The 16643-nt window shown below is 40.4% G+C and overlaps 1 protein-coding gene across 2 annotated transcripts in view; it reads left to right on the top strand.

The window, feature by feature from the left end:
- Positions 1 to 225: 225 nt before the first annotated feature.
- Positions 226 to 16643, top strand: part of PI4KA (phosphatidylinositol 4-kinase alpha) — a 54500-nt gene continuing 38082 nt past the window's right edge. Inside the window, exons 1-17 of one of the 2 annotated variants that reach the window (XM_053959071.1) lie at positions 226 to 447; positions 2457 to 2573; positions 3707 to 3800; positions 4460 to 4548; positions 5023 to 5095; positions 5424 to 5683; positions 6367 to 6436; positions 8371 to 8519; positions 9101 to 9166; positions 10166 to 10262; positions 10644 to 10835; positions 11554 to 11654; positions 12400 to 12529; positions 13264 to 13396; positions 14081 to 14176; positions 14865 to 15048; positions 15775 to 15878. In XM_053959071.1, the coding sequence (XP_053815046.1) occupies positions 226 to 447; positions 2457 to 2573; positions 3707 to 3800; positions 4460 to 4548; positions 5023 to 5095; positions 5424 to 5683; positions 6367 to 6436; positions 8371 to 8519; positions 9101 to 9166; positions 10166 to 10262; positions 10644 to 10835; positions 11554 to 11654; positions 12400 to 12529; positions 13264 to 13396; positions 14081 to 14176; positions 14865 to 15048; positions 15775 to 15878 (2177 nt within the window). The remainder of the gene's footprint in view (positions 448 to 2456; positions 2574 to 3706; positions 3801 to 4459; positions 4549 to 5022; positions 5096 to 5423; positions 5684 to 6366; positions 6437 to 8370; positions 8520 to 9100; positions 9167 to 10165; positions 10263 to 10643; positions 10836 to 11553; positions 11655 to 12399; positions 12530 to 13263; positions 13397 to 14080; positions 14177 to 14864; positions 15049 to 15774; positions 15879 to 16643) is intronic. The other variant, XM_053959072.1, reaches the window with a different exon arrangement.

The raw sequence follows: 16643 nt of genomic DNA, 5'->3' as shown, positions 1-16643 counted from the left end.
AGGGGGCTGCTGGGCGGAACCACTGCGGCGGGGGGAGCGGAAAATATGCGGAGGAATGGCTGCGCAGGGAGGGGCACGGGCAGGGAGGGCGGTACACCGGGCGGAAGTGAAGCCGCGCTGGGCGCTGCCATCTTTGTGGCGTGATTGGTGCTCCGTGCTCCCGCAGGAGGCGCCGATCTCGCGGGCGGGGGCGGGCCGGGCCGGCCGGCGCCGTTCCCGCACAACATGGCGGCCGCGGCGGTGGCGGCGGCAGCGGCGGCTGCGGCCACGGCGGCCACGGCGGCGGCGGCCGGGACGGCGGCCGGCGCGGCCGGGACCGCCGCGGCTCCCTCCGCGGGCCTTGCGGGGCGCGGGAGCAGCGCGGGCACCACGCGCGGCTTCTACTTCAACACGGTGCTGTCGCTGGCGCGGTCGCTGGCGGTGCAGAACCCGGCGCCTCTGGAGAAGGTGAGGGGCGTTTGCGGCGAGCGGCCGTCAGGCGTGGGGCGGTGCGTGTGTGCAGGCTGCGGGGTTGTCACGCGTGGAAGCCGCGTATGGCGGGGGGGCCGTGCGGCGGGAGGAGCGGCCGCTGTGTGCACAGGACTCGCGAGCAGCCCGCTCGGCGCCGTCCGTGGCCCCTTGTGTCCGTGCCGTGTGAGGGGTGTCCGCCCGCCCCCTTGGCACTACCACGCGTGGGAGGCGGGCTGGGGGCAGCGAGCGCGCCCCCGGGCCGGGAGATGCCCCGGGGGGCGCGGGGCTGTCAGTGGGCCCTGAGGGGCTTCTGTCAGCCCAGCTTTGTCCGTCCCTGCGTTCGGGGCAGCTGGGCCTCAGGGATGCTCGTGTGGGCCAGCTTGACCCAAAAATTCAGATCAGCAGCGCACCCTCGGGGCAAGGAACTGGATCTTGCTGCGTGTCCCCCAAATCTGTAGAATACAGTCTTGTGGGAATAATTAGTCTCGACCTAATTAGGGCTGGTTGCTTTCCTCCACGAATCTGGTTAAATCCAGGCGACACAGTCAGTGCCGGGTGAGATGAAGCTGTGCTGAAGGGAGAACCGCGGGGATCCGTGTGTGGGCAGTGCCCCCGAGGGGCTGCCCCGCTCCCCGGGCAGGTGCTGGTGCTGCTGCCCGCAGCAGGGATGGACAGCCTGGTGTGCTGGGACTGGGCACCAAGTGACAGCACGTCCAAATTACTTCAGGCGGTAATCGTGACTAAATAGCTGAAAAAAGCACCGCTCTGTGCTGATGAAAACTATAGTGCTTGTTCCGGGCCAGCTGTTGCAGCCTTCTTTTCTTACGTCTTGTTCTGGAAATGTTCCGCTGGTGTGGCAGCCAACGGTGAATAATTTTTCTGTGCCCTGCTGTTGGTTCACAATTATCTAGGGGTTTTATTTTTTTTTTTTCCAATTTGGCAGAATACAGCAGTTCAATGATAGTAGCAGCTCATATCTAGCCAGAGTTGCTCGCTCATGTTGTTGTAAATGTAACCTGATGTGGAACACGTGTATCAGCAGTCATCTTCCAAAGTTCATATTTCCTCTGCTGTATTTTATAATGAGCAAGAGGATTATCTGTGGTGTACTACAGGTCTTGAAATTAGGAGGTCTTGCAGTTGAAGGACCAGAACCTTGAATTCCACTGAGCATCCAGTCAATTTTTCTAATTCTCTAGGAAGGTTGTTTCTTGCTTTAGAAATTTCAAGGTGGGATGTTCAGAGAGGTATCTAAATAGGAAGTGACTTCACATTCAAACACAAGTGAGTCGAACATAGTTATTTATTAAGAAGGCCCTTTCTAGACAGTATTTATTAACATCAAGGAAATTTATAAAAAGACAACATGCTTGCTGCATTTTCCCGTTCGTTAACAATTCTGTAGAAGAACAAAGTATTTGCGAGGTTTGATGTAGTCTTTAAATGTGTGTTTGTTAAGTATGGAGTAAAGTAATAGGTGAATAGTGGGAAAATATTAATTCTGTAAACTTAATCTGTTATGTTGAAAGGATTTGAGCAGGAGTCGTACACAGGTTGGCAACAGTTAATTGTTCAGTGCTGTATATGTTGGAGGCATTGGTGCAGCTGTAATCAAAGCTCCATCCACCTGTTTTTTGTTTACAGGAATTGAGTAAATACAATAAAAGTGTCTGCTGCACATTTCCTGCACACCTAAAAGAGAAGTAGTGGAACGAAGGCTTTATCATACTTCAGCACTTTGATCAAGTGTTGAAGAATACCTTTAAATTGACTTATGTTGTAGTAAAAATGTTTGACATCTACTTGAGATTTTTCTGCCTTTTTCTGGTTTCTGTCATTCCTCACTCTTTCCTCGCCCTTGCATGTTCTCAGTGAGATGGATGACTGAAGGAGGATAATGTTGCCAAATGTGTTCCAGAAGGTGGAGAGACCACTGTGCACTTCAAACAAGCTTCAATTTGGTTTCCAATCTTGTTCCACTGTTCTTTCCCTCTGCTGTTTCTCAGGTACAAAAGCTGCTCTGTATGTGTCCAGTGGATTTCCATGGGATTTTCCAGTTGGATGAACGTCGCAGGGATGCTGTTATTGCTTTAGGAATCTTCCTAATTGAATCTGACCTTCAGGTATTTTTTTTCCCACTTAGGCTACCTATTTACCTTCAAAGATCTTGGACTAATTTAAGTTTAGTTGTTCAATGAATGAAAAGTTGGTATTTGCTTTTCATAAAAGTAGATAAAAAGATCAGAGATAAGGGATGGATGCTGTCAGGGGAGCAAGGAAATACTGATAAGTGTGATGGGCAGTAGCCATGGCCAAACTACTGCTGTGTTTTCTGGTCATCATGGCTTAAGCAGAGAAAAGAAAGAATATTCAGCAGGATTTACTCTAACCAGGTGTGTCATTGCATGTTCTTCCCCACATGGTCCTGACTGACAGGGATGCTCTGATGCACTCCTGAAGGCCAGGTTTGCAATAGGCCCTTTCATGCCAGGATAAACAGACAGACAGGGCACACAGGCTGCATTGTACACAAGCATCCCTTCTGTGTCTGCCAGCAGGGCCAGCACAAGCTGGTTCTCTTCCCTTTGACTGCTGGGCCTGGTATTGTTCTGCGTTGAGGAGGGGAAGCATGGAGTCCCAGGTCCAGTGCTGTTAGGCCTCACTTTAAATTCTTTCATATTACTAAGGTTTGCATCAGGCCTCAATTGCCTCCTATTTAGTACCCATGTGCTGTGGTACAGCTTGCATGGATATTATTGACCTAGTTATTTTTTCTTTTTGTGTTTGTTTGGGGATTTTTTTATAAGGCAGCTGTACTGTGCTTTGATTTGCAGGTGAGGGAGCTGAAGTGTTACTTAGATGTGTTAAGTGGCTTGTGTAAGGCCCTGGGATGCATCACATGTACTGAATTGGCACTGGCACTCTGAATTTCTAGCTGTCTTAAATTTATTTTGGGAGCTTGCTGTCAATTAATAAAGTGTTTGGGGTTAGGTACTGTTCTGGAGCTTTCTTCTCCAGCTTTTAGAGAGAACGAACTGTTGCCTGGAGTGAAAGGCTTGGATTCAAGGTGCTGAATTGGGTTACTTTCATTTGCTTGTTTTGAAATCAGTTTTGCAATAGTTAAGAAGCCTGTGGCGTATTCATGAGAAGCAAGTTCTGTGTGTACTAATGTCATTTTACAGTATCTCTAAAGTATCTTGAGATTATATGGTTCAGCTTTTTTCCTCTGTTTTAAATAGAATATTTTCTTCTTCAGCACAAGGATAATGTGGTTCCTTACCTTCTGCGACTCCTGAAGGGCCTTCCCAAGGTCCAGTGGATAGAAGAAAGCAATGCACGGAAAGGCAGAGGTGGTGTTTGGATTTTTTGATCTTTGTCATGGAATGCCAGCCAGGAGATAGAAATAGCAAAGGTTGTTCAGGACGTGGTTCAAGGGGAGGGGAGAAGTCCTGCTATGTTCTTACTTAGCTTCTGGCTTGACAGCCTTTAATATTGATTTTCTTTAGAAGCCAGAGAAAGTTGAATAGATCTCTGTTTTTCTGCTTTGCTGCTTTTGATGAATTGCACTTTCCAAATAGTTCTATGTTCAATATATTTTGTTACTAAACTGCAGAAGATTGTGTAGTCGCTAGAATAGGAGAGTGGAACATGAGATTTGTTGCTCTACTTTTAGCTTTGATGCTTAGTTGCTGTTTAAATCACTTCATTTTTTGCTCCCTTAGTGTAAGAATACTTTTATACAGTATTATATAATTGGGGTTTATTTCTGATAAGTTGAAAGCCTGGGAAGGTTTTTAATTCTGATCTTTCTTTAAACATTTATGCTGAAATTATGATGGTTAGAATGCTTCTGAATTTTGTATGTAATAATACTTTGTCTACAGTCTGCCTCAGAACTTTATGACATGGGAGTCACTTGTGTCTTCTTGCTTTGTTATAGTTTGCTCTTTCTTTGTTGGTTCTCTCTATCAAGGCTTAAGTGGCTGATTTTCTCTCCATTACTTTGCAGGTTTGCTTCCAGTGGCAGAAAACTTCAGCTTCTGCTTAGTGACGTTGTTATCTGACGTGGCTTACAGGGATGCATCTTTCCGAGAGCAGGTGGAGTTCAAGTTTGTGCTGTTGTATTACCCAGTTCTCCAAGGCTGCAGTCCTGGCAAATGTCTGGAGAAGAGCACAGCTGCTCCCTGTCAGCAAGGGGCTGATTGCTTTAGCGTGTGCACTGATGCATTAATTTGCTTGTGTTAATAGTCAAGTACCTAGAGGATATTCATAGGTCTGCAGTTACTTTTGGGTGTCAGTTGCTGAGCCCAGAGTTTTAAAATTCCAGTTTTGATACTGAGGTTGGGAGTGCTGCAGTTTCATTGTGTAGTACTTGCAGCTCACTGCAGACTTTACAGGAGAAGCTCTGTAACCTGAGTGCAATGTAATCTTTTAGTCCCACAACATTAAGAAATCTTCACAGAGGTGCTTGCATTAATGTTTACAATTTTCAGTAGTTATAATGATCTGGTGTAAGATAATGATATCTCTTTACCAAAAGATATTTTTGTATGTCTGTCTTGATGACTTTAGATTTTGGATGCAGTCCTACAAGTAATGCAGTTCCTGTTGGGAATGTGCCAGACACCACAAATGCATGATAAAGGTAGTGATAAAATTGTGACTGTACTTGTAACTCCTGTCCTCTGAACTTCTCTTGTGTTTGTTTGGTGGTTATCAGGATCAATCCTGAAAAGTGAGTTTTGTCTTTCAGCTTCCCTTAGCACTTCTCTGTTCTGTTTGTTGTTGACTGGAAAATACGGAAGCAGAATTGTAGTAATTTTTGATGCTTTCATAGTTTTTTCCTCTGCTTGTACAGATCAGTTGTTGTAAAGCAGTTTAGGCTGAAACAGTTTAGTGAAGTGGTAGCAAAACCATGAGGAGGAAGTTCTAAGTTACTATTAATTGTTATTACATCTGTTTTTCGTTTCCAGAATATTTATGCAAGTATGCAGTGCCCTGCCTGATAGGAATTTCTCGAGCCTTTGGTCGCTACAGCAATTCAGAGGAGGCTCTCCTTTCAAAGCTTTTTCCTAAAATTCCCCCACATTCCCTGAGAGTTCCAGAAGAGCTTGAAGGAATTCGCCGTCGATCCTTTAATGACTTCAGATCAATTCTACCAAGTTCTCTGCTCACTGTTTGCCAGGAGGGAACACTGAAGAGAAAGGCTAGCAGTGTATCCAGCATCACCCAGGTTTGTATGACTTGCTCTGTGTTAGAGTCAGCGCTGAGATGATTTCTTGGTCTCAGTGGAGTTAAGACTTAAGCCTGGATATGCAGAGAGTCTCTTAACACTTTGTTTGAGCAGATACAAATGTCTTTATTGTGGTTCCACAGCTGAGTTTCAAAATAGTTTTGTAGTTTCTGAATTACAGAACAAGCAGTGGCAGTTAAAGTAGCAACTGTACTAGTAAGTCTTTACATGGAGCATTTGGCAAATCCCATTCCTTGTGTTGTTATCATTAAAAGGCATTGTAATGTATAGCTGTAAAATTGGGAAGCTGCACTTCATGGCTGAAGCTTTCACGAGAGGATACAGGAACTCTTCCTGGTTTCACGAGGGGCTGTAGATGTTCATTGTCTTGGGGGAAGACTGGATTCAGATGGTGGTTTGAAACTACAGATTGTTACTGGCATAGTTTCATACAGTAGAGGACTCATCATTCTGATCTCTTCGCTTTAGTCAAATGCACTGAACTGGCATTTTTTAACTTCCTATTTTTGCCTGGAATCGAGCTGTTAGACCCAGCAATATGTAGTTCCTGTTAGTTTTGCTTGAAGCTGTGTTTCATTTTAAAGTGTACAGTCTATTCCCTGACAGGTTTTTAAATGTTTTATAAATATTTTCTAAAATACAGCTTTTGTGCAATGTTTCAGGTTAGTCCTGAACGTGGACTTCCAGCTCCCAGCTCTCCTGGAGGATCTGCTGCAGTTCATTACTTTGAAGGTAGATAATCTTAAGTCTGTGATTTGGGGTTTTGTTGATATTTATAGAAAATTTAAACCAAAAAAACTTATGACCCCTTCCTCTGCCTTTTAGAATTCTTACAGGAATTCAGTGGCACATGCTGGCCAGGATTTTTTAAAAAATTGTGGTTTAAAGACGGTAGGAAGTAATTATTAACAGCAGTAATTTCAAGGCTCAGTTATTTTTCACTTGTTTCTTGATTCCCTTCCTGCTAGGCAGTGCCTAGTGCTGAAGAGCTTAATTCAACTAGGCCAGAAAGATTTCAGGAGATTAGGCTGAGTAACTCTGAGGAACAAGAGTTAATATTGTCCTTCAGTAGACAGCTACATTGTTGATCTAGGGTCTGGAATTTTGAAGCTTGTGGCACATTGTATAAATCCAAAACAGCTGCTCTATTTGGATGTGTGTGATGTGGGTCATTGTGGAAGACCGGTAATTTGCTGAAGCAAGAAATACTAAATGAGACACTGAAGTGGAGTGTTCACTAATGTGCATTAGTTACTGTATCATAAAAGGTCAAAACCTGAGAAAGTTTCATGAATTAACATGCAAGCTCTTAACTGCTGAGCTGTGGTAGAGCTCCATCTGTGAGTTCTAAGTCAAAGGAGGGCTTAAAAATAATCTCCCCTTCATGAATCATGTGGAGGACTAGCTCTGCATCTGAGCTGTTTTGGTGTCTCTGGTTTTGTCTGGCCCTTTCAGGTTTTTAACAGTTTGGGCTTTCTCTCTTTCTGGGCCATTCTCCTCTCTCAAGCCCTGGCTTAAATTAATTTTTTCCACATTGCTTTTATTTTTTCTTCATGTTGCTATTTCTAGAGGCATCTCTTCCTCAGTCATATAATGGGATTACAGGGTAATTCTTAAATTGCCAAGTAGGAACAGAGCTGTTTATCTTCTGTCTACTGTGTTGAATCAATGTATTCTTCAATGTTGTGGTCTTCATGGTTTGAGTTAAAAAAAATAAATAAAACCCAATGGTTGTAGGTTAGAGAGATACTATTGTAGTAGAACAGAAATAATCTTAAATCTGTAGATGGACAACTTTGTAAAATCTTTTGGATTATTTTAATTGTCTCTCTGGTAGAGTTTTGATTATTCCAGTCAGGATTTTATTTTCAGTACTAACTTCTACCAAATATTTCAGCTCCAGTCAGTCCTTGTATTACTTCTGTTGATATAGTTTGTGATGGTCTTGCCTTCTGAAGAAGATGAGTAGTGACCTTGGTTTTATTCTGGCCAAGGCTAACAGCTTAAAAAAAAAGAACTGAGGACATTTTTTTTTGGTGTAAATAAATAGTCTTACTTGAAAGCCTGTTAATCACAAGAATATTACTCTAGCACAGCCAGCTGAGTACTTCAGAAAGGCATGAGATGCAATTTCTCAAGAGGAAACAGAGCCAAGAGCAGTTTGCTGAGCAAGTTGTTCGCTTAATAGAGTACTTGAATCTGAAAAACAATTTGATTCTCTTTGCTTTCAAAATGCTCTGGTGAATTGGTGCCTGTTCTAAAATGAACACCGTGCCATGTGTTCATTTCATCTAATACAGAGGAAAACCTTGCAGGACAGTTTTGACTTAACCTTTTCTTTGCATCTCTGTGCTTCTGATTTAAGGGGCATTTACAAATGTTTTCAGGTAGATGCACATCAGTAGTGTGGAAAGGTTTGTCAGAAGTATCTCTGACATGGACACAAGTTACTGTAATGAATTCTCTGTTGTGATCGTAAACTCCTAATGACAATTGTATCATAGTTTTCTATCTTAATTTACTAATAGATGAGCTGAAATGCACCTCTGGAAAGTTAAAGACTGTGTTAGAAAGAACTCTTTTGCAGTGGCTAAATGCTTCCATTAAAGACAGTTAATATCCTTTCTCTCCTCAAACTTGTATTTCCATTATTTTTCTCTGATCAGGTTCATATCTTCCTGATGGGAGTGCACTGGATCCTGATTATTACTTCTCCACAATCAGTTCCAGCTTTTCAGTTTCTCCTCTCTTCAATGGTATTAACAACAAAGAGTTTAACATCCCACTGGAAATGCTCCGACAGCTGTTGAACATGGTACATGATGGCAATCAAGATTGCAGTGACACTGTGTTCTAGATATTTGCTAGAAATAGATGCAGTTTAAACTTAGAACTTCCAGAATTGCAAGTAAAATGACAGCCTTTGTCTCTCAAGCTTTGTGTAATTTTATTTTTATGGCATTTAATGTCATGCTTCAGTAGCATTCTGGAAAGCTCTCATAATAACCATGCAGAATTTGGAAAATTAAGTACATTTATGACAACTGCTTCCTGCTTGAGTCTGGCAGACCACTTGTTCTGGTGTAACCTGAATACTGCTAGTTGCTGAAATGAAGATTGGGTTTTGCTGTGAGAGTGAGACTTCCTGAAGGATTTGCTGGGAATTCACACAAGTGACAGAAGCTGCAGGCCCTTTTTGCTTCTGGCATCAGCTATTCTGGAACAGCAGAGAGGCTCAGATGTTCTTGTTACAGCCTTAATTTCATCTGAGGCTTCATAGTGAAGTGACTTGTGTTTTCTGTGCATAAGCAAAATTTTATTAGATGATACTCCGCTCCTATCTCGAGTCATTAACAAGAAACATCCTGTTTTAGTTTGGTTTTTTTCTCTCCATAGGTAAAGCAGATAGTTGAGGATTCTCTTCTGAAGAACTTAGATGCAGTTATAGCTGAAGTTGCAGAGGTATGGTTTTACCTTCCTTCTTTATTGACTTTAATGCTTCATTTTTTGCCTTATTACTTGCAAAATCAGTATTTTACTTATGTAAGGTATGCCTTCTCTTTGCAAAATGATACTAATTTCCTTTTTGAACAGTTCTTTCAGTAGTTTAAATCTAGCCTTGGACTGTGTAAAAATGGTGAAGAGGGGTGATATTTTTCACTAACATAGGAGGAAATAGTTATTTTCCTACTAGCTCTGTTGTCCTAATAAATTACAGCATTGGTTGCCCAAAACTGGTTCACTGTAGACTAAGGACTTCCTTGCATATTGTAGTGACATTGTCTTTTTTCACATATATGAAATGCATTGGTTGTTTTCAGTTTGTGGCTTGGAAACCACTGCTGCTCTTTCAGGTGCCTTTTCGATGAGTTTCAGTGTTGCAGCTCATGGACTCTCAGAGGTGGCAGATTTGATTCTTTAGGTCTGTGAGTCCTCGTTTCAGAACAAGAATTTGTTTCTTCTTCTCCCCTCCCCTGGGTGCAGTTCTGTCACAGCCTTCACCACATTTTATGGAGTTTGCCTCATTTCCTCAGGGCATAAAGCTGTGGTGAAAGGGGTGTGTGCTGAAATGTGTGCAGAAATGACTCTGCTTTGCTCTCAGCCTCCTGTCGAGCACTGCCATGTTCGAAATGGAGGCCTGAGTGGAGAAAACTTCAGCCTCTCTTTCTGCCATCTCAGTAAAGTCAGAGCTTTGAGTCTCCCCCTTTTTTTTCTTTTTTGTTTTTACTCCCATTGTTAGAGAAACAGATGTGCTCCTCAAATCAAACAGTGTCTGGATTTTGTTTAATGCATTGAATGGCTGTACTTTTATTAAAAGTAGAGGGGGGAAAAGCTGTGAGGTTACTTCTTGTACCTGTTTTATATGCTTGTTTACTTTGTGGAGGTGGAGTGAGATTACTTCTTTGTATAATGGAAAGTACTTCCTTTTGAATCTGGCAGATTGCTTCTTGTGTCTTTCAGACGGGTTCTAGTACAGATCTCTATTACAAAACCTTCAGTGACCCTCTTTACCTTGCTCAGTTTAAAATGCTGAGAGACACACTATACTATATGAAAGGTATAGTATTTATTTATTTTTATTTATCCTTCATTATGTTTAGGATCACAAGCATCATCTGCTTTCTATTAAGTGTTTGAACATTGGGGTTGCATTTCCTAGGAACTCTACTTATGCTATTAAATTCGTATTTTGAAATATTTCCATATTAAAAAGGCACCATGAAAGTAGAAAAACATATTTTGGCCCCCATTAAAAGGATTAATAGATGACATTTGAATTGTCTGTTCACTGGTGGACTTTGTTATAATATTTATTTTTTAGACAGGAGATAAAATTGATTAAATAATATAATGTAGCAATGACTTTTATATATGCTGTTTTTCTGATACACTGACTTCCCTCCTTCCGGTATAATGTTGTTTCCTTTTCTTTCTTTAGATCTTCCCAACTCATTTGTGAAGGAAATCCATGATTTTGTGCTGGAGCAATTCAACAGCAGCCAGTCAGAACTTCAGAAAATCCTCCACGATGTGGATCGACTGCACAACGAACTGAGCCCTTTAAAACTGCGTTGTCAGGCCAATGCTGCCTGTGTGGATCTCATGGTGTGGGCTGTGAAAGATGAACAAAGTAAAAAAAATGCTCTTTGATCTCTGCAGTGTCTGTTTGTTCTGTTCTAAGTTGTAGAAATCCTTATGGAGTAGATGGTGCTCAGAGAAATATTAAATTTCAGTGGAATACTTTTTACTTTTAGAATACAAGGGTAAAACTTCCATCAAAAGATTGTCAGATTAGTTGGCTGGTTAGTTAGACATCTCTTTATAGAAATGGAAACAGAAACTTCCTATTACTTATCTCCAGGGGATGCTATAAACGCTGAATTGCATGCAGCTATTTATTTTCTAGTTTCTGTTTTATTTATTGCTCTTTATGTCTTAAGTATTTCTCAGTTCTTTTATAGAAAATGTTTTTTCTTCATTGCTAGCAGACTGGGAAGCTCTTTCTTATTTTTCCTCTATTTTGTTTCTTGTTGTATAAATCTTACATCTGCTGAATATGTGGAGGATTTTTTTCCTTTGGACATTGCAATATTTAATTTCTGTTTAATATGAAGTATGCTCAAAATCAGCTTTAAGTACTGTCATTCTTTTAGTAACAATGTTTGACAGAGCTGTTTGGTGCAGGTGCTAAGTTTCTAAAACTGTTTTTGCAGAAGCAGCACTAAATCTTATACTACAAGATTGAAACTTATAAATTCTCTTCATTATTTTAGAAATTCCAGTAAGCATTGGGTTGTGTTTGGCCTAATAACAAATTGGAAATATTTTTTTCTGTTTGATTTTTTAAGGTGCAGAAAACCTGTGCATCAAGTTATCAGAGAAGCTGCAGTCCAAAACCTCAAGCAAAATCATAATTGCTCACTTGCCACTGCTAATTTGCTGTTTGCAGGTCAGTCTTTACAGTATTTGTCATTAATTACTGCAATTACTCACTGTATCAGTGAATGAGAATTTGCGGAATTTTACAAGTTACTAGAACGTTTTATCTGCACTTTTTATTACTTTCCATCACTGTGTTCTATATTTGGATTTCAGAGGTCTGGTGTGAAAACTAGGAACTGCTTTTAGAATTTTCTTAGCTTAGCTACTTCTTGAAGAATAATATTCATGAGGGGTTTTTAACCAGAATTTAATTTCTGAACTATTTAGCTTCTTAGTCCATTACACAAATAATTAAAATATTGGGACTAGTAGACCACTGAGGTTTTAGACTAAGCCTTGGTTATTCTATTTTTGTCTTCTTGTTGGGCACTTATCCAGTCTTACAAATGTGGTGTTTTCCACCACATAAGTTGTAAGTTATCAGGTTCATCTAAATGTTGGAACTTGTACATTAACTTTATTTTTGGAGAGTGCAGTTCATTTCATGTAGCTCCTGTGAAAACACTCGGGAAGAGTGGTATGTGACACACTCTAGAATAACCTAAAAGAGTTAGAGGCTTAAAATGTCTAAATCTTATGCTAAAAATTGAGTCTCTCAAACTGTGTAAGATTTGCTTTGTTTTCTGTTTGTTTGTATTAAGCTGAAGTTGCAAGCTTGCAGCTGACATAAAAATAGTACTGTTTTATTCTAAAGCTATGTTTTGTTGGTTTTGTCTTGGTTTTTTTTTGTTTTTTTTTCTTTCCCTTTTTAGGGTCTGGGTCGTTTGTGTGAGAGGTTCCCTGTTGTGGTTCATTCTGTCAATCCATCATTGAGAGACTTTCTTGTGATACCTTCCCCAGTGCTTGTGAAACTTTACAAATATCACAGCCAGTACCACACAGGTAAAGGAAAAAAGCCTATGCTCTAGAATGATTGTTTTCCAACTTTTGTGGCTTTTTCATACTTTTTGGTATTTTGTGGTGATGCAGCTATAGGTGGAAATGGAGATGGGATTGTGTAATTTTTTTTGGAGATGGGGAGGAGGGAAACAAATGAAATTCTGGTAGAAGTGTATCTAAGGGTGAGGATCAGAACTGCTGTGTCTCTTCTGACACTGAGCACTTCTGTCTTGAGTGAGACTCTGCAGCCAGAGCCAGTGCATAATTATCCTCATAGTGAGGGAAAAGAATCACATACCCAGTTGGAACCTCCCTTGTTTCGAGTTGAGGCTGTTGTGTCTAATTCTCCTACAAAGGCTGCTTGTCTGCCCTGTAGCCTACTTTGCAGCTTGGGAGGCAGCCACTGGCTCTGTCCAAAGCTGCTTCTTCTCCAGAGTGAACGAGGTCACGTTCCTCACACTCCCTGTGCACATCCTCTGCTCCAGCCACGTGACTCTCTTGGCGTTTGGCAGGTTTTTGTTGTTGTTTTTAGATTTTAATATTGAGTTATAATTTCCAGAAGAAAAATGTTCCATTTGAATCGCTTGCTGATGCAAAAGCAGTATTCTAATGCTAGAGTAAAGCAGTAAAGTAGTAAGTGGCTAAATTTAGGAATAATAATTAGGGAATAGTCAAATGCAATAATGGCTTGTACAGCTCATGAAGTGGTGTTGATTTCTGTACTCCTGTGTTCTTAGTAGGTGGGAATGACATTAAGATTAGTGTCACCAACGAGCATTCAGAGTCCACTCTGAATGTAATGTCTGGCAAGAAAGGTCAGCCATCCATGTATGAGCAGCTGCGTGACATTGCCATAGACAACATCTGCAGGTAAGAGGAGGCTGGTACCGTGCTGGACATGTGCTATTTCCCTGGCACTATGCTGAACATGTGCTGTTTCCCTGGCAGAAGAGTACTGTGCCCATTTAGAAGGTTCTGCTCTGTGCTGCCATTAAGTTTTTGTGCCTTGTTTGGTCATGACTTCGTTTTCTTTCAGGCATCTCTTGGTTCTGTTTATGTCCTAACTGTAAAGTAATAATTCAGTCTTACTGTTTTGCTTTCCATGTCTGCTAGTCACCATTTTCAGTGGGTGTTTTTGTAGATATTCAGTAGGGGTTTTTTTGTTTTTAGCTTAGGTTGTCACATTGACTGAGCCTCATGTAATGGAAGGCTTGTCACACACTTGTGTGGGCAGTGATTATTCTTCCCTTTTAGATAGCTGCAGAGAGCTAGAGGGAAGACATAGTTGGTGACTAGAGACAAGGAATTAGAGTTTCAAAGGAGTGGATTCTGAATTTACCTTATTGCATATTCACATCATTATTGTTTCTGGAGAAAGCAGAAGTAGAAACTCAGCTCATTATTTAAAATGTATCTTCAGTGTTCCTTGGCAGTCAGTTCTTACTCTTCAGTATAAACCTGCTTCCCTTATATATAGATGGCATGAATTTACAGTAGTTAAAAGTGATATGTTTTTTTGATGCATTATGTTTTTTCTGTCCATTGTTACTCCAGGTGCTTGAAAGCTGGCTTAACTATAGATTCGGTGATTGTTGAGGCCTTTCTTGCCAGCTTATCCAACCGTTTGTACATCTCTCAGGAGAATGATAAGTAAGTTGTCAGTCAGTCATAAAACCATTTTTTCCTTCACTCAGTGAATCTGAGACTTATTCTAAGATATAAGTACTGGCAGCATTATTTTAGAATTAAATGTCTCTGAGATTAATGGGCTTGTCCATGGGATCAAGATCTTCCCATGCCAAGTCTTTGCAGAGCTGAGCCTGTTTTCATATTGAGAGATATGGATTCAGTTTTAGGTGATTGAATCAGCAAATCTTTAGTGAATATTAGTCAATTTTCAGTCCTCAGCTGAGTGATGCTTTCTCTTCAAGCTTCAGCTGTCCTTTTTGCCTAGACACATTTGTCACTTGTGGCATTTTGCTCTGCATTTAAGAGCCTCACTAACCAAGAAGTCTCATGGGGGAGGTTCTGTAGTAGCTGGTCTGTCTTAGTATTTTGCCCATCATTTTTGACTCTTTTCACTATTGTGTTAGAACAGTTTGTTCATGGGTTAGTGTGGACTACTTCAATAATAAGTTCGGGAGAGGTTATTTTTTATTTTGAAAATCAGCTTGTGCAAGTATATCCTCTGTTGTTGGGGATGCATAGTATTAAAGCTGCTGGTGATGTTTAAATTTAGTATAGGAACTGTTACTTAACTTAAATGTAACTGAGGTCTTCATAACTTGTTGAACAGTTCCATTTATCACGTTGGGATTTTTGTTTGTTTTCCTAACAGAGAAGCTCATTTGATTCCTGACCACACAATTCGTGCTCTAGGGCACATTGCAGTGGCACTGAGGGACACCCCAAAAATAATGGAACCCATCCTGCAGATCTTACAGCAGAAGTTTTGCCAGCCACCTTCTCATCTTGACGTACTCATCATTGATCAGCTTGGCTGTTTGGTCATCACTGGAAATGTAAGGAAAGAATTGGGCAAGAGAATTCCAGTTCCTTTCCTTTAGTTAAATGGAAATGTATTTTAGAAAGTGCATTTGCAGAAGGCTTTTAAGGCTTCTCTTTTCTGCACTACAGGTAGATGCTTGTACAGTCTTTGTGATATCAGACAACAAAAGCTGTGATAATGTGTAAAGTGCTGTCCCTGTAAAGAAGATGAATCCCCATAGAAAATAAGTCTTTTTTTAAAAAAGACTATAAAGCCCACCAAACTCAATATTTTCAAAAGTTACTAAGCTTTTAAACATGGCCTATCTCAAATAAGTAGAGAGTAGTTTCTTTTTGTATCAGCAATTTTGTATCAGCAACTTTCAAAGTCTTGTAGGTACATACATTTAAAAGTATAGAAGATTTTTTTCTTCAGTCATACAAAGATTAACTGACTTTTTCCAAATGTTATTTGTGCATCTGAACAAGCAATTAATTGCCAGAACTCAGAAGACTGAAAAAATTGTTTCCATCAGGAAGGCAGAATTAAAGAAAATAAATTTGCTAAAATTTGATTAATTTAAAACATTTACAAAAGCACTTGTACTGTTTGCTTCATGGAAGCTGAAACCATTGCTCAGGCTGTGGCTGCACACCTATCTGAAGAACTTGGTAATACTTAGAGTATTTTACAGGGCTGATCTTTAGAGAGATTGTATTCAGTAAGCTTTACTTAGGGATTTGGTTTTGGTTTTTTGCAGCAATACATTTACGGTGAGGTGTGGAATCTATTTCAGCAAATCAGTGTTAAAGCAAGCTCAGTTGTTTACTCTGCCACAAAAGACTATAAGGACCATGGATACAGGTAACACTTAAGTGTGTCCCTTAAATGTGTGAAAACTATATCAAATACCCTTTGTGCTGCTTTGGGGTTTTTCACTTTTTCCCACTATCAAGTTTTATTACAAAGTTGTAAATTATACTGTTCTTTGATGTTAAAAAGAAATACGTTAATTTAGAAATAATAGCCCTTCAAAATGCAGAGATTCCTGAAAGTGCTTTTCACTACAGGTGGCATTGATAACTTTAACCTCTGTAAGGAGTCAGTGTTTGTGAAAGATAATTGACATTGATGACTTATGTTATCTGTAATTACAGTAATTAATTACTAAATTACAGTAAATAATTACTGAATCTCTTAGCCCAGAAAAGCTGAGAGTGTGGTTTGTTTTGTTTTTAACGTGCTTGTTAGGAATTAAATGCAAACCATTAACAATTTAATTCTTTGTATGTAAGTTATGCATTGTTGTCCCCACTAAAAGTAAAGATTATCACTGACTTTGTTGGTAGTTGGGGTAGGCTGGGTACCTTTCAATGCAGAATGGGAGTAGCTGAGAGGACTGTTCTGTCAGTATGTTTTAACAATGCAATCTCAACTTCAACAACTGATATGAGTTGTGATTCTTCTGCTCAAGAGCTTTCCCAAAACAGAAACTGCCCTTGGCTGTTTTATTGTCTGCTACAGGAAAGTACTTAAAGTACTTTCCTTGTGGCCATGACAGCATCCTAAATGGAACATCCTCCAAAGGCACAACTTAAAAATAGTTTTTCACTTAAATACCAATTGCAT

This window comes from Vidua chalybeata, chromosome 18 (assembly GCF_026979565.1).
Source record: "Vidua chalybeata isolate OUT-0048 chromosome 18, bVidCha1 merged haplotype, whole genome shotgun sequence".
In the NCBI taxonomy this organism is placed as follows: domain Eukaryota; kingdom Metazoa; phylum Chordata; class Aves; order Passeriformes; family Viduidae; genus Vidua; species Vidua chalybeata.
The sequence above is the reverse complement of the archived record's forward strand: the minus strand, read 5'-3'. Positions and strand labels throughout refer to the sequence as shown.